The sequence below is a fragment of the Oryctolagus cuniculus genome, chromosome 5 (assembly GCF_051225735.1).
Source record: "Oryctolagus cuniculus isolate XC-2025 breed Fujian yellow rabbit chromosome 5, ASM5122573v1, whole genome shotgun sequence".
In the NCBI taxonomy this organism is placed as follows: Eukaryota; Metazoa; Chordata; class Mammalia; order Lagomorpha; family Leporidae; genus Oryctolagus; species Oryctolagus cuniculus.
This window is the reverse complement of record NC_142871.1, coordinates 8,362,757-8,387,500: the sequence shown is the minus strand read 5'-3', so window position 1 is coordinate 8,387,500 and position 24,744 is coordinate 8,362,757. Positions and strand designations below refer to the sequence as shown.

Genomic DNA, 24,744 nt, shown 5'->3' with positions numbered 1-24,744 from the left:
AGCGGCTGCTGGGACCAGACCTGGGGTAGCAGGGAGGGAGGATGGGAAAGATCTGCCAGAGAGGAAGTCGGGGTGACCATGCAACCGTCCCTCCTGGGGGGCCGCGACGGGAGAGGCTGGGGTGGCAGCCAGGAAGGGAGGCAGGAGCTGGACCTGGAGGTGGTTCTGAAGGACCCCAGAGAGAGAGCAGAGGAAACGGGAGAACCGGGATTCTAGGAAGAGGGGATGGCGAGGGAGAAGGTCTAGAAACAGTGATGGCCAGAGGGTGGAGGCCAGCAGGAGGGAGGGTGAGGGGACTGAAATCCACGCCGTGAGGAAGAGATGAGCAGGAGGAGGAGGAGAGGTGTGAGGGAGGCACAGAGGTGGATGCCACTGTTGTCAGAGGGAGGACACACCACACTGGATCGCTTTCTCAGTCACAAGTCCCTCATGCACACACACACAGCACACACACCCTGTCACACACACACAGCACAGGACACTCACAGGCTCACACAGCACACAAACACTGTTACACACGCTCTAATTCATACACACCCACACTTCACACCACACGCGCCAGCATCCACACTCTTACATGCACACGCGCCCATACCCTCGCATGCACACTCACCCGGGTACAGCACACTCACATGCACACACACACACTGTGCTGCACACACCGCTGTGGCGTCATCTCTTCTCCAGAGAGCACCCCTGCCCGCCAGCCCTATCCCTAGTTACCTGTAGCCTCCGGCATCTCCTCCCAGGACAACGAGAAGTCCCCCAGCCACCTTGTGCAGTCTCCCATGGACACCCTCCTCAAGAACTCAGTCAGCTGCCTGTCATTCTCCCAGGTCGTCTTCATCCAGCTGGCCCCAGGATGAACCTCTGTCCACTTTCTGGTGTCCGGGGCAAAGAGGAGGCCGATCTGTCCATCGAAGCTGAACTGCCAGGACCCGTGCGTGCCGCCGCTGGCTCCACGCCGACAGCACATCCTGCCCTGCAGGCTCGGGGGATCTGCCCCCATTGGAAAGACATCGGCAGAGATCAGCCGTGACAGATCCTCTGCCCCACCTGGGATCCACTTCTCCCTTTCCATCCCTCTGGTCTCTCCTGGCCCTGCTCTGTCCTCTGCATCCTGCACTTCCTCCTGGGGCACTTGGGTGGGGCCAACTTGCAACTCCACAGAAACCTAAGAAAGGCCCCGTGCCCAGATCAGTCTTGACAGCTCCTTCACCCCACCTGGATGCTCCACTCCGTCCCCTTTGCATCGCCTGGCCCTGATGTCCCTCCACTCCCGCCCTGCCGCTGGGCCTCCAAAGGAAGGGCAGTGTCCAGTTCTGCACGTGGCAATCCTGAGTCCTGGTTCACAAACCTGCCCTCTGCCCAGGGTCTTGCAGGCTCACCCTTGCTTGTGGAATGCTGCATTTCGGCCACTTGCTGGTTGAGGGCGTCCACCACGTCTCGCAGCACTTCTGTCTGCTCTGCCCAGTTCTCAATGGCATCCACGTCCCTCCCAAGGGGGTCAAAAAAGCTGATCTGAGTGAAGCTGCAGTCACAGTGCAGAATCCTCCTGTCATCCACGTGACCTTGAACGTCACACCGTTGCTGTCCAGGTCCGGCCTTGGGATTGACAGTTATGTTGTAGCAGAGGGAGTGACCGTCTGTGGAAGGGAAACACAAGTGAGGCGTGGGGATGAGAGAAGGACTCACACTCCACCTCTCCCCCAGCTCCGAGACTAAGGAGCCCAGCTGAAGGGCGGGGCTGGGACGCAGGAAGTCACTTCCCGCCTTGGCAGCTCCACACTGGCTCCTGACTTCCTGCCTCCTGTGCTCCATGTAATTCATTCAGGTTCTCTGACCAAGTACACGGGGTCCTCGGCATGGCCCCCGAGACTCACAGGGAGCCGGTGACAGGAGCATGTGGAAGCACACACAGTACCTAAGCGCACACGCATCTAATAGAAACTCCGACACCACGTGATAAGAAACTGCAACCACGTGGACATTCCAGAAAGCTGGCGCAGACGATGCTGGCCCAGGCAGCAGCAGGGGAAGCCTGGTGTGTGTGGTCCCTGGGCACTCACTGTCTTCTGGGTGCTTCTGGCAGAACTGACTCCAAGAGGCAAGACGAAGACAGAGACAGGTGTGCATAGGAGGGCGGGACTGAGAAACAAGGTTTCCAGAGTGTGGCAGGCAGTGGGCGATCAGGGCAGATCAGTCAGCTGGGAGGTCCTACAGGGACGAGTGTGAACAGACAGATGGACATACAGGCGTGCACCTGTCACCTGAGTGCACACACACATGCTCCTATGTGGAACAACCAGGGCTGATGCCACACACCAGGAAGAAGCTGGCAGAACCAGTGAGCAAAATGGCTGGACGATGACAGCCTCCCCTACCTGCACCTGAGGCCAGATCACCTGTCCAGCTGAGGACTGAAAACAGCAGCGCTGAGCGGGGCCCAGTGAGAGGAGAGGAAACTCTTTCTCGGGAAAGGTCAAGGCAGTCACGGGTGTACAGTGAGAGACAGCAACAGGGCTTATGGCAGGACTCTGGTTGTAGAAAAGCCTGGGTAACTCGGGGAATGAGCACACGAGGGCGCCAGCATCCACCACCAGGAACCTCAGATCTCCGCGCGCATCCCATGGACGCCGGTCCTGGGTAAAATGCAGAACTCGAGCCCAGAACTTCCATTTCCTGAGCTGGATGACACGTGCCCCTCGCCTGTGAGGAACTCCTGGTGGGCTGCAGGAACAGGGAGCCTGTCCCCAGACCCCAGCGCGAGGCAGCACCACGCACCCCGAGGTGAGCTCACTCCTGCGGCTGCAGGGAGTCTCCCCACGTGGACCCAGGACCCCGCGGGACAGCACAGCAGTAGCAGTAACGCTGCAGCCACAGGACCCCACCGCTCTCCCTGCGGCCACCAGAAGCCGCCGCAGGACAGAATCTGCTGCTGACTCTCACCCAGGCACCCGAGACTCCGCTGGAGCAGGACACCCTGTGGGCTGGGGCTCCAGCAGCCGGGGCACTGTCGATGCCACAAACCTGGGGTGGGCAAACGCGACAGTGCTCAGATCTGGGCCCTAGCTCCTTTGCAAGTTGTCACTGGCTGGTGGTGTCACTGCCACAACCAAGAAAAAGTTGAGCAGCTAGGGAAACACAAATGACTCAGAGCCAGTACAGTCGCTCTTTACACAAAAGTTGGCCAGCTCCTGTGCAAAATAGGTTCATGTTCTATAGTGCTGCCTCCCAGCCTCCAGGGGAAGTGCAGGAGAAGGTGCCTGAACACTGGTTGGGGGTGGGGGGATGGTGTCCCCACCGCTTCGACTTAGGGTCCTGGGCTGGGGGTGTGCTTGCCTGGGGCGGCCTCAGGCAGGGGAGAGGCGCCATCGCCATCGCCATCGGGTAGGGGAGAAGTCAGGACCCGCCCGATGAGAAAGGCACGGATTGGACTGGAAGCCCGGCGTTCGTGGTCCCGTGCTGAGACTGGCTCAGAGGCTCACAGGGACTCAGCGACTCAAGAGGGCAGTGTCCGGATGAGGCTGTGAGTGGTGTGGCAGCAAGTGGACGCTGGTGGGTTGGAGGGGGAGTGTGTGGTTGCAGGCGGGGTCGGGGGGTGGCCGCGGTCGCCTCCATGCAGGGTCCGCACTCATCCGCGTGCCCCTGGCTCAGCGCCCACTGTCCCCAGGATGGGGCTGGGGCTCCAGCAGTTTCCACCGCCCCCTCCCATCGTCCTCCTGTGACTTCTAGAAGCCTGCGCAGGGAAGCGCAGGCCCGCGAGGAGGTCCCCACCCTCTCTCCCAGGCCCTGCGCCCCTGCCCTGAAAGCACTCACCGGCCAGCAGTGCCCCGAGCCCGGCTGCCCGCAGACGCAGGAGCAGAAGCAGCAGAGAAGAGAAGCGGTGCCCGGCCAGCAGCTCCATTCTGGAGTGGGTGAGTCAGTTCTGAGCCCTCTGCGTGTTTAAGGACAGGAAACGTGGTCGCGGGAGCACAGGTGATGGGACGTGGGCAGTCGTGAGCAGCTCTGAGGCGGAATTCCTGTTTGTGTCCAGCAAGTTTCAGGCGGGCTTTGCGGTTGGGACCAAGGCTGAGTCTGCAGGGGGATGACCCCGTCTTCCTCAAGGTTTATTCCTAGCGCTATTTTTGGAAAGATTTTCTCCCCACTGAAGTTTGCTGCTTTAGTTAAATGTGTGTTTCTCTTTTTCTGGTTTTTTAGCTTGCGTTTTTTAAGCAGTTTTTTCTTTTTTCAGTTTTCAGAGGGGCAGCTTGTGAGAAGCTCACCCCCGCCCCCAAATCCTTTAGAGGGTGAACTTGACCTGCCCTGTCCACCCTGAGCGCTGGTGCTAAAAGGGCCCTGGTGTTAAAAGGGAGCAGCGGGTGGGGTTTTCCCTTGGGACGCTTCTGTCCCATCCAAGGGCCAGTCAGCGTCCAGCACCTGCAAGCTCCGAACACTGCACGTGGCAGTACTCTCCCTCCCTCCCTGTGTGTGTGTGTGTGTGTGTCTTTCTCTGCCTACAGAAGGAAAGGCAGCTTTATTAGCCTAGTGAGCCGCGACACCGGCCGTAAATAAATCTTTTTAAAAAATAAATGAATGAATAAAGTTAGGGGCTGGCATTGTGGCACAGCGGGTTGAGACACCACATGTGATGCCAGCATCCCATTAGGAGTAATGGTTGGAGTCCCAGTTGCTCTGCTTCTGATGCAGCTCCCTGCTATGGCCTGGAAGTCAGTGGAAGATGGCCCAAGTGCTTGGGCCCCTGCACCCACGTGGGAGACCTGATGAAGTTCCATGCTCCTGCTGCCTGGGCCGGCCCTGAGTTGTGGGTGCACAGTACCAAAGGCACACAAATGTGTCCTGGGACCTCATGGGGTACACAAGGACAGAACCGAAACTGCACCGTGGGCAGCAGTGGACACGAGCTCAGGAAATATTGTTTGGTTAATGTCAAGATATTAGAACCTTAGAACTGAGTATGTAACTACACGACACACTGTAATTCCGTGACTCACAATAACAAGGAGCCACTTGCTGTCACCGGCTCTTCTGGCTAAAGCCCTGGAATCCGGATTTCCTGTTTGCCAACGAGATCAGTTGGTGGCTCCTAGAAGGCTTCAAAGGATAGGGCCGGTCCCAGAAAGACCAAGACAGGACCTGTGAGCTCCAGCCCCAAGTCCAGGGAGGAGGAGCCCAAGGCTGAGATAATCCCCAGTGGTCAATGATGCAGTCAATCATGCATAGGAACAGGGCCTCTGTAAAAACTGAAACGGGAGAGGCTGAGATGGGATTCTGGATAGCAGCACCTGGAGCCTGATGCAGGGTGGTGCACGGCCGGGCACGGAAGCTGCGCGCCCCTTCCACACACCTGCCGTGGGCACCCCGCCATGTGACGGTTCATCTGCATCCTTTTAACATCCTTTACAATAATGGGTAAACTAAGTGTCGCCCTAAAAATTCAATGACACCCAAGGTGGGGGTCGTGGAAACACCGGGTTAGAGCCGGTGTCTGAGTACAAGCCATCACAGGGGCTGCCCCGGGCACCTGACTCGGAGGCAGTTTTGTAGGACTAAGCCCTCAATCCACGGGACCCAACTCCCACTCCAGGTGGATAATGTCAGAGCTGAGTTGCAGGACCACCAGCCAGCGGCCACTGGAGAAGGCTGTGTCACAGCGCAGGGCTGGTTTTATGCTACCACGATGTTACCACAGAGACAGCGAGACACAGTTCACAGGCCTTCCAGATTTTCAGAGTGAAAGTTCAACAATGTATTTATCATTTCTTTCCCACAGAAAAGCAGTAAAAATGATAGTGCATTATGGGATTATTAATTTTTGATACACGTGCATAATGCGGACTTTTGATGGCTGACAAATTCTTTTATTAACAGTCAAAAAAACTTCACACGATAGGAAAATAAATGTTTCTTTAATGAATAAATGAAAACTATCCAGGACCTTATACTATTTTCAGGATATTCTAGGTTTGATATAGACCTCAGAAGACAGGATATTAGCCTGCTGGCATCACTAGGAAATGAGAAACTAACAAAACACTTACCTAACAACGAGGAAATAAAATTTATATTTATAACCTAAGTTTTATATATGACTCACAATGCACATTAATCTTAAATTTATGTTTCTTAAATATTTATTTACTATTTATTTAAAAGGCAGAGTGACAGAGAGAAGGGGGGAGAGAGAGAGAGACAGAGAGAAAGACAGAGAGAGAGGGATCTTCTATCTGCTTGCAATAGCCGGCTTCCCATATGGGTGGCAGGGACTCAGTACGTGGGCGATGTGCCACAGCCTCGCGGGTGCACCAGCAGACGGCCGGTCCAGAAGCAGAGCGGCGGCTCCGGTGTGGGACGTGAACAGCCCAAGTGAAGGTTTAACCCGCTGAGTCCCATTGCCAACCCAATTTAATAGTTATCCTATTTTAAAAAGTGCTAGATAAAAATCCTAATCTAAGACTACGAATCTGAGGTATACAATAAAGTGGTGGTGGGTCAACGCCAAGTCTAATTATCACACAACAATCAAGCGGCAACAGATGCTGCTTCCAGGCAGTGCCCGTGTCACTCCCGGCTTCCGGGTGGCTCTGGTCACGCCTGGGCTGCGCCCGAAGCTGCCTGCCGGGGCTGGAACAGCACTGCCGGTGCAGACGGACAGGACCTGTTCTCTCACAGCCCGAGAGGCACGATCCCACTGGTGACGACAACCTTGCCTCTGCAAGTTCTCCTGGTCTCTTAACAATCCATCCAGTGGGCAGGAGACACAAACTTAGTGTAGGACAGTTTCCTCATTCTCATTGTCATCAGAAAGCCAGAGCAAAAATAGAGCCCCATAGAAATTTCAACATTGAATTGTTTGGAAATCAATGAAAGAGCATTTACTGTACAAGTGTATCTTTGTCAATTTATTATAAACCACGCTGCAGCAGGTGACTTGTGCTCAAAAGGTCTGTTTAGACAGAGTTCTCTACCAGGGTTCTAACAGCACGCGGCACTCACACGACGGCCACTGGGTACCCCAGGAAACTCACTTCTCTTTGGTCCACAAAGAATGGCAACCGTGGGCTCCAAAGTCCTTCCTATCTACAAGTATGCACACACACGCGCGCGCACGCACACACACACACACACTCCGAGTTAGCAACGACCGCACCAGCACTGCTGACAACTCTGAGCGTCTACTTTTCTAATTGAATTATAAAAGAAAAGTAGTTTTTGTTGTTGTCATTAAACTTCAGTCTTCAATATTGAAACTGCTAAGTTACTCCATTTTTCCAATGGGAAAAAAATAGAAAAATAAAGTTGGGGTAAAAAATAAACTTGGGAAAACATAACTAAATAGTCTTAAGAAAAACCCAGTGTTAAAAAAAACATTCTAACAGTAGTTAAAACCCATGTGCAGAGCTGCCCAACACAGCATTACTGGTAATAACTACTAGGAAAAAATGAAATATTGAGCAACAGAACTGTAAGATAAACCAGGAAACAGTCAGCTGATAGAATATCACAGGGCCTTTAGGAACAACCGCGAAGAGGAGAAGCCACCGGGAAAGTGGATGACGTGAAGCCAAACGCAGAGAGAAGCCCGCTCCAGGAGACCGGCACAGCGGGACTGACGCGGCTCTCACCGCCCTGCGGACGGCGGGCAGCTTCCCCTCGCCCACAGAAACAATGCAGAGCTTCTGCCGGGCTGCAGCCTTAGAAGAAAATGAAATACACCAAAAACGACAGATCCCACAAAAAACATGTCTTTGAAAAATGACTATTTCTGAGGGAGGCAAGCGACTGATCTCAGAACTGCACTCGCTTCTGGTCCAGGCCCAGCCAGAACCACCTGTGGCCTGACCCCACCACCGATTTTACCACCTAGGCCCTAATCTGTCCATCTGACGGCTTTTGTGTAATCGACGTTTCTACATTTGAGGACAGAACAATTCAGACGCACAATCATCCACGGAACAAAGCAGTTCTCACGCAGCAATCAAGCTCTACGTTTCAAGTGATCAAACGGTGAGCAAGGACCCTGTGTGACGCTGTGATGACCCCTGGGTGGAGTCCACTGTCAGTGCCTCCGCACAGGAGATCTACTGCAACAAAGACTTCCAACCAAAGAAGAACACACTCTGTTTTCTATTTCACTGTTAAACAGCTGGGGCAGAAGACCGGATTTTCTAGAACTGCAACAGAACAGGATTAGAAAGGCTTCCCGCCAGGCCTGGAAAGGACGGGCCTGGGGCCTTCCTGCTGGCTTTATGATGACAATGATAACCTACCTCGCAATTCAGCGCTCTGAAGAAAACATTCAATCAAGACTAAATCACACAAGTATCTGCTATTTTCAAACAATTGCTCAGTAACAAAATTCTAAAATAAGAAATCACTCATTACCTTACATTGTTTATCAAACGTGAGTAGACATGAATAACGCACGCTACAACTGAGCAGTCTAAACACTGCACGCTGCTACGCAACAGCCAGAGAGCACGACACGCGACAGCAGGACGGCGCTTCACTTTCTGCAGGCCAAGTATCTCTCAGTGACGTTCTCCCAGTTGATCACGTTCCAGATAGCTTTCAGATAATCAGGTCTGACGTTTTTGTATTGCAGGTAGTAAGCGTGTTCCCACACATCAATCCCCAGCAGTGGAATAAGGCCTATCAGAAAGAAAACAAAGCCATAAATTCCACTCTGACACCCTGCATCTTCTCTAGTTAATATATATCATCCTATTCACACAAAGTTATTCTCCGAAACAATCATATCCATTCTGTTTCTTACACAACAGGAAATCTGCCTAAGAATGACTATTCCAATGTAGAAGATTTTTTTTTTAACTTTTATTTAATGAATATAAATTTCCAAAGTACGGCTTATGGATTACAATGGCTTCCCCCCATAGCATCCCTCCCATCCGCAACCCTCCCCTTTCCCACTCCCTCTCCCCTTCCATTCACATCAAGATTCATTTTCGATTCTCTTTATCTACAGAAGATCAGTTTAGCATACATTAAGTAAAGATTTCAACAGTTTGCTCCCACACAGAAACATAAAGTGAAAAATGATAGATGATTTTTTAAATGATGATGAAATCAGATCAGACCTATTGTCATGTTTAATCCCAGCAAGTGTCAAGTTGGGAATTGATAATTTCTTTTTTTTTTTTTTTTTACAGAAGATCAGTTTAGTATACATTAAGTAAAGATTTCAACAGTTTGCACCCCCATAGAAACACAAAGTGAAATATACTGTTTGAGTACTCGTTATAGCATTAAATCTCAATGTACAGCACACTAAGGACAAAGATCCTACATGAGGAGTAAGTGCACAGTGACTCCTGTTGTTGACTTTACCAACTGACACTCCTGTTTATGGCATCAGTAATCTCCCTATGCTCCAGTCATGAGATTCCAAGGCTATGGAAGCCTTTTGAGTTCTCCGACTCTTATCTTGTTTAGACAAGGTCATAGTCAAAGTGGAGGTTCTCTCCTCCCTTCAGAGAAAGGTACCTCCTTGTAGGTACCCGATGTAGAAGATTTTAAACTTTACTCTTCGGAAGGAAACATGACAAGCAGTAAACATGATGAACACAGATTTGCAAAACCAAATGCCAATGCAGCCATCCCAGGGCCGACTGCCAGCCTCCCCCAGGGGTCTCCGGAGCCACGTGAGGGGTGCGCTGTGGGGCAGCCGAGGCCCTCCGAGCAGTCGTTCCCACTTGTAGGGTTTACAAGAAACCCACTCTGCTCCCGAAGGCGAATCTTAGTCTCAGGGCAACACAGCAGTTATGACATACTAACAGATTAAGTTAACAGGGAAAACCGAAAAGAATCAGAAATCAAATAGTGTAAATGAAGAACTTCATTTGGCCGGCACCGCGGCTCAGTAAGCTAATCCTCCACCTAGCGGCGCCGGCACACCGGGTTCTAGTCCTGGTTGGGGCACCGGATTCTGCCCCGGTTGCCCCTCTTCCAGGCCAGCTCTCTGCTGTGGCCCGGGAGTACACTGGAGGATGGCCCAAGTGCTTGGGCCCTGCACCCCATGGGAGACCAGAAGTACCTGGCTCCTGCCTTTGGATCAGCACGCCGGCCGCACCGGCCATTGGAGGGTGAACCAACGGCAAAGGAAGACCTTTCTCTCTGTCTCTCTCTGTCCACTCTGCCTGTCAAAAAAAAAAAAAAAAAAAAAAAAAAAAAAAAAAAAAAGAAGAACTTCATTCTATCTAAAAAAGGTCCACATAGGCGGGCTCTGTGGCGTAGTGGGCTAAGCCTCTGCCTGCAGCACCGGCATCCCAGATGAGTGCCAGCTCGTGTCCTGGCTGCTCCTCTTCCATCCAGCTCTCTGCTGTGGCCTGGGAAAGCAGTGGAAGGTGGCCCAAGTGCTTGGGCCCCTGCGCCCCCGTGGGAGACCCAGAAGAAGCTCCTGGCTTCGGATCAGCTCAGCTCTGGCCATTGTGGTCATTTGGGGAGTGAACCAGCAGAAAATGGAGGACCTCTCTCTGTAACTCTTTCAAATAAATAAAATACTTCCCAAAAAAGAAAAAAAAAAGCTTCATTCTACAGAGAATTAGTATCAGCTTAGGCAGCTGTAGGTAGTAACAGTTACAGCTGTGATTAGAGGAGCAGCAGGAGCCAGCACAAAGCTGAGCCTGGCCTCAGACTGCACCCGCTTTGCTGAGTGCTTGCGGGTAGCTGGGACTAGGACCCAGTATGTGAAGGGGTTTGGCTCCGGCTGTGGGCTGTTGGCTCCCGACTCATCTGGAAGCCCTTCAGGAAAGATCAGCGGAGGGTGTGGGCAGCCGTCCTGCTGGGTGACCGTTGGTGGCCCGCCATGTGACAACTGCTGACGCCACTCACTTCCTGGGCACAACTCAGATTTTTCCAGAATCTGAATGGCTCTTTTGGGCAAGTGAGATGCCATGAGAATCTGTGAAGGCCACAGCAGAGAGCTGGATCAGAAGAGGAGCAGCTGGGACACAAACCGGCGCCCATATGGGATGCCAGCACTTCAGGTCAGGGCTTCAACGCACTGTGCCACAGCGCCGGGCCCTAGAATGAAGCTTTTATGACCAAATAGTTTCATGTGTGTGTGTATATGAAAGTACTATCTACTGTAAAAAAATAAGTAAAAAATCCAGGACCTACAGTGTTTTTCCTTACCCAGGTCTGTGTGAAGACTTGCTGAGGTTAACATGTCCAAGCACAGCACTGTTCCTAGCTAAGAGCGTCACAGAGCGCCGTGTCCCCAGATGAAGTGTGTCACTTGTGAATCTCACCTGTTGTTCCTTGCAGCGGATCCTGATTCGCACACGCAGCAATCTGCAAGTGTCCCTGCTCCTTATTGAAGCCGAGCCAACCCCATCCTGAGCCCTGGACACCAACAGACACAGCCGTCAGCTTCTCCTTGAACTTGTCAAAGGACCCAAAGTCACGTTTGATGGCTTCCAGTAACTCCCCTGTTAAGAAAATTCCAAGAAGCACCGCAAAATGAGCAGACTTCAGTCACTAAACCACACTTCATGCTACCTGGACTAAGACACTCTTCACGCGGCAACACCTCGGGGAGCTGCAGCAGAACCGAGCGTGCGAGCCGCCCGGGCCAGCAGCCGCATCTTCACAACTTGCGGCCACACGGCATCTCCAGGAAGTGGCTCAGGATTTCTTCCCCCGTGTGATTTTCGTCAGAAAGCAAATATTTTCCATTTGCTTACTTTTTATTTTCCCGACAGAATTTTACTTTGACTTCTGCCCTAACGACTCTACATCCTTGCTTGGGAATTTAAAAAAAAAAAAAAATCACAGTTATTATCAGGTTCTTCTCCAAGGCAGCTACATTTTCCAACCTTGATTATATCGTGGTTTTTTTTTTTTTTTTTTTTTTTTTTTTTGACAGGCAGAGTGGATAGTGAGAGAGAGAGACAGAGAGAAAGGTCTTTCTTTTGCCGTTGGTTCACCCTCCAAAGGCTGCTGCCGGCGCACCGCGCTGATCCGATGGCAGGAGCCAGGTGCTTCTCCTGGTCTCCCATGCGGGTGCAGGACCCAAGCACTTGGGCCATCCTCCACTGCACTCCCGGGCCACAGCAGAGAGCTGGCCTGGAAGAGGGGCAACCAGGACAGAATCCGGCACCCCAACCGGGACTAGAACCCGGTGTGCCGGCGCCACAAGGTGGAGGATTAGCCTAGTGAGCCGCGGCGCCGGCCCGATTATATCGTTTTAAAAAGCGTGGTTTTCATGGGGCCGGCACTGTGGCGCAGAGGGTTAACACCCTGGCCTAAAGTGTTGGCATACCATATGGGCGCCGGTTTGAGACCTGGCTACTCCACTTCCCATCCAGCTCTCTGCTATGGCCTGGGAAAGCAGTGGAAGATGGCCCAAGTCCTTGGGCTCCTGCACCCGCATGGGAGACCTGGAAGAAGCTTCTGGCTCCTGGCTTTGGATTGGTGCAGCTCTGGCCACTGTGGCCATCTGGGAAGTGAGCCAGAGGATGGAGGACCTCTCTCTCTGTCTCTACCTCTCTCTGTAACTCTTTCAAATAAATAAAATAGAACTTTAAAAAAAAAAATAACTATAGCCCTTTCATTCTGTAGCAATGTACAATTCTAGATTGTACTTAACAATCAAGTCAACAGGGTCAAAGTCATTTCCTGTTGAAGGCAATCACCTTGGGGCCAGTGCTATAGCACAGCAGGGTAAGCCACTGTCTGCAGCACCTGCATCCCCTACTGGCGCCAGTTCAAATCCCAGCTGCCCTACTTTTTCTTTTTTAAAGATTTATTTATTTCCCAAGTCAGAGTTATACAGATAGAGAGAAAAAGGTCTTCCATCTGATGGTCCATTCCCCAAATCGCTGCAAAGGCCAGAACTGCGCTGATCCAAAGCCAGGAGCTTCTTCCGAGTCTCCCCCGTGGGTGTGCGGGCCCAAGGACTTGGGCCATCCTCCACTGCTCTCCCAGGCCATAGCAGAGAGCTGGATGGGAAGTGGAGCAGCCAGGTCTCAAACCGGCGCCCATAAGGGATGCCGTTGCTTCAGGTCAGGGTGTTAACTGCTGCGCCACAGCGCCGGCCCCTTAGCTGCCCCACTTCTGACCCAGCTCTGTTACTGTGCCTGGGAAAGCAGCAGAGCACAGCCCAATGGCTTGGATCCCTGTACCCACGTTGGAGACCTGGAAGAAGCTCCTGGCTGTGGCCATTTGGGGAGATCTCTCTCTCTGTGTCTCTGTCTCTCCCTCTTTCTATAATTCTGACTTAAAAAAGCAGATCTTAAAAAAGCAATCACCTTTTATGAGCACAGGTGATGGAATCAAGCGGCACAGATGATACAGAACGGCAGAAGCACCAACGCCACCGGCTAAGCACGGGCGTCATCTCACGCTGCTACCTGAACAACCTCATCAGCGGTACACTAGGGGATGAGGACAAACCTGGGAAAGAGTGGTCCACTTCCCTCACCTTCTCCCAGCTTCCTGGCGCGTGTCCCGGGAGACAGCAGGTGAGGGCCCAGGCACTCGCGCTCCTGCCACCCACGTGGGAGACCTGGACGGAGCTCCGGTCTCCTGGCTTTGGACTGGCCCAGCCCTGGCTGGTGCGGCCATCTGGGGAGTCACGCAGCGGACGGAAAACCTTTCTGTGTCTTGGGTTCCCCCCACCAACATTCTCTCAAATAAATAAACCCATTTTTAAATCTTTAAAACACACCCTCAGAATTCAGGGCTCTTCAAGGAGCCCAGAAACCAGGGAGGAGACCTAGACTCAGACGTGCGCCCCGCCTTCCCTTCCCACGGGAAAGAGGACAACTAAGCTGTCGGGGTCGCCAGCTACACCGGCAACTGTGCGAGACCTCTCACCCTGTCCTCCCATCCCGACCTGCAGCTTTGGAAAAAATCATCTGCAAACTGGAACAACTGGCTTCTACCAGTCAGGAAAAGTAAAAAAAATAGTACCAAAAGTGTCATTCTAAGCCCTTTAAAAGTTATAATGTACCTAATTCTCCCAACAGCCCCACGGTCGTTCCCAGATCACCCAGATGAAGGCAAGGTCCCGGTGGGCAAGTGCCACACCCCAAGTCCCAGGCTCAGTGAATGCAAGGTCACCTTTTCTGAAACCCGTCTCTCTCTTTCCCTACCATGTGTGTCACTCAGACCAGAAAGGCACCGTGTGTGACAGCACACGTGTGGGCACACGCAGAGCCAGACAACCTAACTCCCGGAACGTTCTCTCCATTCCCACTCCCGTCCCCGTGAGTTATAACTCTGCTGCACCCCCTGCGCTGAGACACATGCCACTACGATTCCCCTGGGAGAAGTCCGGTCAACGCGCACTCCTCCTGCGCACACCAGGCAGGCACGAGTGCCCCGGTGCATACCGACCTTTGGGCTCTCCACCACCGTTAGGGCTCAGGTTTGTCCAGAAAATGGTGTGGTTGATGTGACCTCCACCGTTGAACTTCAGGGCAGGCTGCAGAGCCACCTGGGCTGTGACGTCTCCTGAAACATGAACATGCAAACACGTGTGAAACCTCGCAGATTTTCAACCACTGTATTCACTATTCTAAAACATCAGATAATTGGACTCGCTTACCTATGATAACCCTATTGTTCCTAAAAATCTAGCAATTCCGGTCACTATACACACACACACACACACACAGCCCCGCACAAGTTACTGCTCCCAGTGGATCTGAGTCCATCAGTCACATGCTGAACAACTCACAAGGACCCAGCAGCGTTAGGTTAGCAGAGACTTCACTCCCGAGTGCCAACGAGGTCGGAGTTCTCACAGAAGATTCCAGCAAATCAAACACCAAAGACAACAACCAACGAAAATACAGTAACAGAATGCTAAACTGTACGGCTCAGCATACACACTACACAGAGCATTTGTAAGACAGACTGTCTTTTAGGAAATATTTCAAAGTTACATTCGGAAGAAACAACATACTCAAAACTGAACTCCTGATGTTCAAACCCAGACTTACCCCTCCTGGGGCTCCCCCACCCTGGTAAGCACCAGCTCTGTACTTCAGGACACTCTCTGTAACCTTTTTTTTTTTTTTCAAAAATACTCCTTTAAAAAAAAAAGACTCATTTATTTGAGATAAGGATAGAGTGTTACAGAAAGGGAGACAGACAAAAATCTGTCTGCTGGATCACTCCCCATATGGCCACAAGCCAGGAGCTTGGAGCTCCATCCATATCACCCCAGCGGGTGCAGGGGGCCAGACACTTGGACCATCTGCTGCTTTCTCAGGCGCATTTGCAGGGAGCTGGACGGGAAGCAGAGCAGCTGGGGTTGAACTGGCGCCCCACGGGATGCCGGAGTCACAGGCGGCAGCTTACCCCTTTATGGATGCTCTCCCGTCACACCCCATACTCACTCCACCAACACATCCATCAGCAAAGCCAGCCCCACTGTTAACACTCAACCAAAATCCAATCCCTTCTTCCTAACTCTGCTGCTCCCCATTGGCACACAACACCAGCACCCCCTCCCTGGCGGGACACTTCCCACCTCAAGTCCTGACTTCCCTGCTTGGGCCTCTGCCACCCACTTAGGAGACCCGGATGGAACTCCAGCCTCCTCCGGGCTTCAGCCTGGTTCAGTCCCAAGTATTTGCGCATTCAGCCAGTAGGCGGAAGATCAAGCTCACTTGTGCATGTATTTTTCTCTCTCCCCTGCCCACCTGCAACTTCAAATAAAAAACTTTCAAATTAAAAAAAAAAAATGGCAGGGGGAAAAAATAATTTCAACAATTTAAAGTTTATTTAGTCACTTTAAAATTATAATTGTGGGTGAGGGCTTAACATCTGCTTTTAAAAGCACTTTTGTGAAATTCAGCATTTTATTTGGCTTCAGTTCAATATTTGTCCCCAAATACACTCAAAGAAAGTCAAATATTCCTGGTTACAAGTATTTACGGGAGCAGGCGTTCACACAGCAGTTCCGAGGCCACTGGAACGCCACAGCCCACACTAAGTCCTGGCTCCACTTCCGATCCCAGTTTCCTGCCGGTGTGCATCCCAGGAGGCTCAAGCACTCAAGTCCCTGCCGCCCACGTGGGAGACCCAGCCCGGCCCGCACCAGCTGCTGCAGGCATCTGGGGAGTGGACCAGAAGACGGATGACCTGTCTCTGCTCTCTCTTAGACTTCCAGACTTAAAAAACTTTTATCAGTTACATGGGATGCGATTATGATGCTGTTTTTAATATTCATTTTCCCGCATTTTCAAACATGAAAACTCAACTTTTTATATTTAAATACAACTCTAAATAACAGAAAGCTCTGCAGGTACTTATTGACAAACAGTACTACAACATAACAAATCCTTTTTTCGGTGGCTTTCATTAAACATGTAAAGGACTGAAATTAAGCTGTTTAAATATACTGAAGGGGGGCTGGCTCCGTGGCTCACTAGGCTAATCCTCCGCCTGCGGCGCCAGTACTCTGGGTTCTAGTCCCGGTTGCTCCTCTTCCAGGCCAGCTCTCTGCTGTGGCCCGGGACTGCAGTGGAGGATGGCCCAAGTGCTTGGGCCCTGCACCCCATGGGAGACCAGGAGAAGCACCTGGCTCCTGGCTTTGGATCAGCGCAGCGCGCCGGCAGTAGTTTTTGGGGGGTGAACCAACGGAAGGAAGACCTTTCTGTCTCTCTCTCTCACTGTCTCTCTGCCTGTCAAAAAAAAAAAAAAAATACTGAAGGGGGCAGCATTGTGGCACCTGCACCAGCATCCCATAAGGATGCCAGTTCCAGTCCCGCTGCCCCACTTCTAACCCAGGTCCTGCTAATGCGCCTGGGAAAAAAACAGAGAATGGCTCAAGTCCTTGGGCCCCTGCACCTGCCTGGGAGACCGGAAAGAAGCGCCTGGCTCCTGGCTTCAGACCCGCCCAGCTCCAGCTGTTGTGGCTATTTGGGGAGTGAACCAGCAGATGGAGGATCTGTCTCCTTCTCTCTCCCTCAAAACAAAAACAAAAACAAAAACAAACAAACAAAAAAAAAACACCTCTCTGCCTTTCATATAAATAAATCTTAAAAAAAAAAAAAAAAAAAAACCCTGGAGAGAAGTCGCCAGTTGTCAGCAAACACTTTCACAGCTGGGCCATTCCCAGGCCTCCTCATGGCCACATCCTTCCCCCATTTGCTTCCTAAATCCGAGCCTTTTCCCACTCAGGGCACAGGACTGCTGCCAGGAAACCCTCCAGAGTGCGCTAACTCCCTCCTCTTTTGTTTAGCCAGGCACTAGCTCACAATCAGGCTGAAATACTACATTTTTCCACTAGAGGCCCCCAGTCAACAAGATGACACTACCTAAAAATTACTGAAATTTCCCCGGCCTGACATGCCATGAAGGCACACTGAAGGAAAAGCAAAGATGATTCTCTGTAGCTTACCAAGCAGGGCGCCTGGAACCATGACCGCCAATTATTTTCCCTGTATAAACCACTGACTAACAGATCAAAAGGAAAATACTGTTCTGTATGGAGGCATTAAAACATAGTATTTACACACTCCCCCAAGGCACAAACCCACGAAGTCCACAGGCTACCAGCCTTATCAACTGAGCTCTTTAAAAAAAAAACAAAAACCAGCAGTTATCTCCGCTTTATATTTTAACAAGATTATATTTGACAAGATTAGACAGAAACATGTTTCAGTTTCCCACAAAATGGCTGTTTTCTCTGTGAACTTTGACCCCCAAGAGCAGCCCAGAAAAGCCAAGTCTAACAGGATCTGCACCGTGGCACGTTTTGGTAATGACCCTCACAATGCTGGGTCAGGGCCCACTGCACACGGGGAGCGCCAGACACCCGTGTCTCCGAGCCCCGGGCCGGGCTCCCAGGACGGTGGCAATGCCCACAACCAGTCACACAGTCAGTGTGAACGCTGCCTGGGGCTGCGGCGCCACAGCTGGGCTGCACGTGACAAAGGGCAGACACACACGCTGGCAGCAAGGGCACTGGTCCGGGCCCAGGGGACAGGCGCTCTCCGCCCTCCTCCACGTGACCCAAGATTTCGCTGATTTGGCCAACGGTCCGTTATACAACACAAACAGCTGCCAACACACAAAAGCTCATTTTTTTGGAGATAACATGGTTAATTCACATCCTACTCCAAGGCTTGGCGCTCACAGGGACGGAGAACGTCTCTCGCTCTGCCAAGACACAGCAGGCCGGCCTTGAAATTCAATCTAAAGCAAGCTATATATTTTTTAAAAATTCATTTATTTATTTGAAAGCTAGAGTTACAGAGAGAGAGAGAGAGGAGAGAGAGGGAGGTAGGGAGAGAAAGGGAGGGGGAGAGGGGGAGAAGGGGAGAAAGCGAGAAGGGGAGAGAGGGAAAGGGGGAGAGGGGGAGGGGAGGGGGGAGGGGAGAGAGGGGGAGAGGGGAGGAGGGAGAGGGGGGAAGAGGGAGAGGGGGGAAAGGGGAGAGGGGGAGAGGGGGAGATCCTCCATCCGCTGGTTCACTCCCCAGATGGCCACAAGGACCAGGCCTGGCCCAGGCTGAGGTCAGGGGCTGCATCCGGGTCTCCCGTGTGGCTGCAGGGGCCCGAGTGACCACTTTGCATCCAAACGGACCTTGGCAGGAAAAGTTTCCGGCCCCGGAAGGCTCGTGGGTAACAAAAGCGGGGCACGAAAACCCACAGGCGTGGTTTCTTATTATTTCATTTTTTACGGGCCCAAGCTTCCCGGTATGGCCCCGCACGCCCCCCGCGGCGGCTCGCACCCACCCCTGGCCAGCGCCTCGCGGTACTTCTCCTCCGTGGCGTTCAGGTTGTTCACGTAGGCCGCGTGGTGCTTGCTGTGGTGCAGCTCCATGATCTGCGCGTTGATGTGGGGCTCCAGCGCGCCGTAGTCGTAGGGCAGGTCGGGGAGGCTGTGCTTCTGCCTGGAGCCCAGGGCCGCCAGGCCCGGCGCCAGCCCCCGGCGCGTGCTGCACGACAGGGAGCCCCCGGCCGGTCAGGCTGGGTCCCACCCGGGCCCGCCAGGCTGGAGCGCCCACCACCGCGCGCCCCGGACACATCTGCCGGCCCCCAGGCCTCCCTGGGCCCGCCAGGCCCGGCACGGCCACCACCGCGAGTGCTGGACACACCTGCCGCCCCCCCCCCAGGCCCCCCTGGGCCCGCCAGGCTGGAGCGCCCACCACCGCGCGCCCCGGACACATCTGCCGGCCCCCAGGCCTCCCTGGGCCCGCCAGGCCCGGCACGGCCACCACCGCGAGTGCTGGACACACCTGCCGCCCCCCCCCCCAGGCCTCCCTGGGCCCTCCAGGCCCGGCGGCCACCACCGCGAGCCCTGGACACATCTGCCGCCCCCCCCAGGCCCCCCTGGGCCCGGCGCGGCCACCACCGCGCCACAGCCGCGCGCCCTGGACACACCTGCCGCCCCCCCCCGGCCCCCCTGGACCCGCCAGGCCCGGCGGCCACCACCGCGAGCCCTGGACACACCTGCCGCCCCCCCCCAGGCCCCGCTGGACCCGCCAGGCCCGGCGCGGCCACCACCGCGCCACAGCCGCGCGCCCTGGACACACCTGTGCCCACCCCGGGCCCACCAGGCCCGGCACGGCCACTGTGGACCCCGCGCGCCCCTTCGCCTTTGGGCGTGACCGCGTCCCCGCCGCTGGCGCCCGCCCCGCACCTGCATGCCGCCCGGCACAACATGGTGCCCGCACCGCTGCGGCCGCCACTCCAGGGCCTCCTCAGCGAACCAGCTTCCGGTCGCGCGGCGTCCCCGGCCGCGCCGCAAGGGCAGCCGCGGCCCCGCCCCCAGAGCCCGCCCCCGGCGCGCCCACCCGGGGAGGGAAGGGGAGTGCCGGGGGCACCCGGAGCGGGAGAGGCCGTCCCGCCCGAGCTGCGCGACCTGGGCCTGGGGCACGCGGGAAGGGGACCTGAAAACGTGAAAGTCGCGGCAGCCCCGGCACCTGCTGGCGCTGCTACGGTGGGCGTCGCCAAGGGACGGTCGCTTCTCCCCCCCCGGCGGCGTTGGTACGGCCCGCAGCGCGCCGCGACTCCGCCCCCAGCCGGCGCCGGCCGAGGTGGTCGGGCCCGCGGCCGCCGCGCCTCGACCTCGGCTTCCGGGAGCCGGCGCTGCGCTGGGCGTGCGGCCTCCGCTCGAGGGGACCTGGGCTCCCGCCAGCAGCGGCCCTCGCGCCTGAGCGACCCGGGGCCGGTCTTGGGGAGGACGGGCCGTGGCTGTTGGCCCAGTGAGCGCGTTAGGAAGCGCACGGGGCTGTTTGCACGCGGTGCCCCCGTGACCTTGCGCTGCCAGTGAACTGACCTTGGGCTGTCCTCCAGGCCGCCTCCGTGCCCGCAGCGGGGATCCGCGTGCGTTCGCCTTTGCTGTACCCTGGGTTGGTATGGCTGACTCCGGGACAAGCATCAGACGCCTACTCCTTTCCGTCGGCCACCCCTGGGGTTTTTTCCTTTTCAGGGCCACTAGGAGGAACCTCAATTCAGATGGCCCCAGCAGGTGGATGACGGTGGCCCGGGATCTGTCCGGGGTTCCTCCAAGGAACCGCAGTTCAGATGGCCCCAGCAGGTGGATGACAGTGCCTGGGATCTGTCTCGGGTTTCTGCAGGCAGCCCCGGGAGCCCCACACTACATCCAGCACCATAAATATGGGTTCCCTTGGATAAGCTACCCAAGGCTACATCCCGGCTGTCCCGAGGCCCACCTCAGCCCACGCCAGTGATTCCAGTATTCATATTCCAGCAACAGAGATCCGGCCACATGTCTTAAACCCAGAAGGGTTTATTCCCTCGTGGGAAAACGACTGGGGGTACGCAGTCACGGCTGGGGTGACAGTGGGTGAAGCCACCAGGGACAGGCTTTGACCCCAAAGCTGCCTCATGATTCATGACAGCTGCTAGGGCACCAGACATCTTATCTCCTTTCCAGGGAAGAGGAGGAACAAAGGGTTCGCTCCACTTGTCTCTTCTAAGGATCCTCGTGGTAGATTTACTCAACAAATTCCTCTCACAGCTCAGTGGTCAAAATTCAGGGACAAACCTACACCTAGCCCAAAAAGGCTAGAAAATGTAGTCATCCACTTGTGTATATTTTCAGCCTGGAAAAAAAAAAAAAAACTGGGAATTTTGTTAACAGGAAAAAATGAGTAAGTGATTTGGAAAATCCCAACCTTTTACATAGCCTTTTTTTTTTAAGATTTATTTTATTTATTTGAAAGACAGTTACAGAGAGAGGTAGAGACAGATAGAGGGAGGTCTTGCATCCTCTGGTTCACTCCCCAGATGGCCGCAACGGCTGGAGCTGTGCCGATCTGGAGCCAGGAGCCAGGAGCCACAGGTATCCCACGTGGGTGCAGGGGCCCAAGGACTTGGGCCATCTTCTACTGCTTTCCCAGGCCACAGCAGAGAGCTGGATCAGAAGAGGAGCAGCCGGGACTAGAACTGGCACCCGTATGGGATGCTGGCGCTTCAAGCCAGGGCTTTAACCCGCTGCGCCAGAGCGCCAGCCCCTAAATATCCTTCTTTAAGGCATTATTTCCTTTGCTTGTACCTGAGGTCTGATCGCTACTGGAATGACCTTTGCTGCATTCACTTGTTTGTATTTCTGGTTTTTTTTTTTTTTGGGGGGGGGGTGAATATTACCCCCAGCAGGAAACTAAGTGAGAATTGCTATTCCAGTGTGCCCTTTGCATGACCGACATTGTTTATAGGACCAAGAGTAGCACTTAAAACTGCTGAAATCGGGGCTGGCACTGTGGTGTAGCGGGTAAAGCCACTGCCTGCAATGCCAACATCCCATGTGGGCACCGGTTTGAGTCCTGACTGCTCCACTTCCAGTCCAGCTCTCTGCTGTGGCCTGGGAAAGCAGTAGAAGATGGCCCAAGTGCTTGGGCCTCTGTACCCGTGTGGGAGACCCGGAAGAAGCTCCTGGCTCCTGGCTTCGGATCGGCACAGCTCCGGCCGTTGCAGTCAACTGGGGAGTGAACCAGCAGATGGAAGATCTCTCTCTCTCTCTCTCTCTCTCTCTCTCTCTCTGTGTGTGTGTGTGTAACTCTTTCAAATAAATAAATAAGTCTTAAAAAAAAAAAAAAAACCTGCTGAAATGGAATGACCCAGGCTAACAGCAAGGACAGAGAAACAATACCAACGGAGGTTCCTGTGTGAGCTTTCCTTTTTCCCCTGCTTCAGGCAAAACTGTAATTATTTGCCTCCAGAAAGAACACGTCAAGCTTGGAAAAGGAACAGATGGCCTTGGGTCAGACAGAGCTGCTGGACAAGCGAGTGATGCGGGCATGCGTGCGGGGCAGCAGGAGCAGGCTGTGTCCAGGAAAGGAGCGGGGGAGCCACGTGGAGCCCCTCGATGGTACCAGGGACCAGGCCAGGTGCTGTGCTCCTGTTTACACAAGGATCTTGAGCCAGCTGAGGTCAACATAGAATGGTAGACGCCAGGAGGGGGTTCAGTGTCTCTCTGTTAAACCTGACATAACTCTGCCTTCAAGCAGGTTTTTTTTTTTTTTTTTTTTTTTTTTTTTTTTGAAAGACAGAGTTACAGAGAGAGGTAGACAGATAGAGGGAGGTCTTGCATCCGCTGGTTCACTCCCTAGATGGCCACAATGGCTGGAGCTGAGCCGATCCGAAGTCGGGAGCCAGGAGCTTCTTCTAGGTCTCCTGCGTGGGTGTAGGGGCCCAAGGACTTGGGCCATCTCCCACTACTATCCCAGACCATAGCAGAGAGCTGGATTGGAAGTGGAGCAGCCAGGACTCGAACCAGTGCCCATATGGGATGCCAGCACTGCAGGCGGCAGCTTTACCCGCTATGCCACAGCCCTGGCCCCATAACCTGATATAACTCTGCCTTCAAGCAGTTGCCATGCCTCCCACATGCCCCTCCCCACCCCCAAACCTGAGCTCAGCCCTGCTGTTTGTAGCCCAGGTTTCCAAACAGCACCCCTCCTGCTGGCCCCATGCAGCTCCGCAATCCTGTCTTCTAAAGATGTGTTTATTTACTTGAAAGGCAGAGTGACAGAGACAGAAAGGAGAGACACTCCTTCCATGGGCTGGTGCACTCCTCAAGTGACTGCAGTGACTGCGATGGCTGGGCTGACCAGGCCAAAGCCAGAAGCCAGGAGCCTCACTGGGGTCTCCCATACGGGTGCAGAGGTCCACACACTTGGACATATTTCTTTGCTTCCCAGGGTACATTAGCAGATAACTGGAGCAGAAGTGGAGCAGCAGCCAGGCAGGACTCCACCTGGCACCCGTATGGGATGCCAGTGTCACAGGCAGCGGCATAACCTGCTATGCCACAGCACCAGCCCCATGGGCACTGTTCTAAGAATGACTCTCAAATCTACCCAAGCTACTGAAGACTGGCCCAGCCCACGAAGGACAATGACCAAGCCAGATCCCACTGGTTGTAGCCAGCACAGTCCAGGGGATGCCCTGCACACCACTGGTCCACTCTAAGGATCCAGAATAGTACCCAGCAGGCTTTGCTTCACCTACTTCCGAGGTTCACGCCAGGACGTAGTCCAGCCTGTGTCCATCTCGTGCACGCCCAGAACTCCCATCCCGGCCCGCGTCACCCTAACCCAGTGCAGGCATACGTCTGCACTGGTCCTTTGGAGAGAAATTGGAGGAAATCACGGAAAATAAGACTGCTTTCACGGTAAGGATATACATTTGGCTTGGCAAACTGTTCAGCTATTGGTTGGTACAAAATACTCAGGGAGAGGAGTCAGCCTTGTGATGCAGCAGGTTAGGCTGCCACTGGCGATGCCAGCATCCCATTTTTTTTCTTTTTTACATTTTTTATTTATTTATTTGAGAGGTAGAGTTACAGACAGTGAGAGAGAGAGACAGAGAGAAAGGTCTTCCTTCTGTTGGTTCACTCTCCAAATGGCTGCAACGGCCAGAGCGGCACCGATCCGAAGCCAGGAGCCAGGAGCTTCTTCCTGGTCTCCCATGTGGGTGCCGGGGCCCAAGCACTTGGGCCATCTTCTGCTGCTTTCCCAGGCCACAGCAGAGAGCTGGATTGGAAGAGGAGCAGCCAGGATTACAACCGGCGCCCATATGGGAAGCCGGTGCCGCAGGCAAAGGATTAACCTACTGTGCCACAGCGCCCGCCTCATCCACGGCGGCCATTGGAGGGTGAACCAACGGCAAAGGAAGACCTTTCTCTCTGTCTCTCTCTCTCACTGTCCACTCTGCCTGTCAAAAAATTAAAAAAAAAGAATACTTCAAAACAGGGTTAATCAGTCGCCCCCACGGTGGGTTGGAAGAGCCCTCTCTGTGAGGGACAGCTGACCTGGGATTATCCCAATCTGCCTTGAGCAGGCCTCTTAGGCTTGTGCTAAACTGGTTTAAAATTTAATCCAGGGGTGGGCATTGTGGTACAGTGGATTTCGCTACCACTCAGGACGCCTGTATCCCTTCTCAGAGTGCCTGGATCGAGTCCCGGCTCCTCTGCCTCCATCCAGCTTCCTGGTTATGGATCCTGGGAGACAGAGGGTGATGGCCGAATACATGGCTCCCTACCATCCATGTCGGAGACCCAGCTGACGTTCTGGGCTCCTGGCTTCAGTCTGGCCCAGACCTGGCTGTCGCAGGCATGTGGGGAGTGAGCCAGCAGATGGAAGATGCTTGGAAGTAACACCCTGAGAGCAGGGACATCATTTTAGAGCACCCGAGACTCCATCTTAAGAAGCACCCCCACTGTGAGACTCTGGCCTGAAACTATGATCTGTTTTCTTTTTTCTTCTCTTTTTTTTTTTTTTGACAGGCAGAGAGAGA

At 53.9% G+C, this 24,744-nt stretch overlaps 2 protein-coding genes across 8 annotated transcripts in view; both read right to left on the bottom strand.

Annotated features, from left to right (window-relative positions):
* Window positions 1–4,225, bottom strand: part of LOC138849779 (UL-16 binding protein 5-like) — a 6,672-nt gene extending 2,447 nt beyond the window's left edge. For 3 of the 7 annotated variants that reach the window (XM_089332506.1, XM_089332507.1, XM_089332508.1), the window contains exons 1-4: window positions 3,820–4,225; window positions 2,385–2,537; window positions 1,389–1,646; window positions 724–999 (exon numbers count right to left, since the gene is read on the bottom strand). In XM_089332506.1, the coding sequence (XP_089188632.1) occupies window positions 724–999; window positions 1,389–1,646; window positions 2,385–2,537; window positions 3,820–3,907 (775 nt within the window). In that variant the 5' untranslated portion in view covers window positions 3,908–4,225. Of the gene's footprint in view, window positions 1–723; window positions 1,000–1,388; window positions 1,647–2,069; window positions 2,352–2,384; window positions 2,538–3,819 lie in introns of those variants that run through there. The other 4 variants (XM_089332509.1, XM_089332510.1, XM_089332512.1 and 1 more) reach the window with 2 other exon arrangements.
* A 1,667-nt stretch (window positions 4,226–5,892) lies between these two features.
* Window positions 5,893–19,703, bottom strand: SOD2 (superoxide dismutase 2). Its single transcript, XM_051854201.3, has 5 exons — window positions 19,622–19,703; window positions 18,715–18,917; window positions 14,362–14,478; window positions 11,271–11,450; window positions 5,893–8,652 (listed from the first exon to the last, which is right to left on the bottom strand). Exons 1-5 carry the CDS (start codon window positions 19,642–19,644, stop codon window positions 8,507–8,509), a joined length of 669 nt encoding a protein of 222 aa, XP_051710161.3. The 5' UTR covers window positions 19,645–19,703; the 3' UTR covers window positions 5,893–8,506.
* Window positions 19,704–24,744: the final 5,041 nt, after the last annotated feature.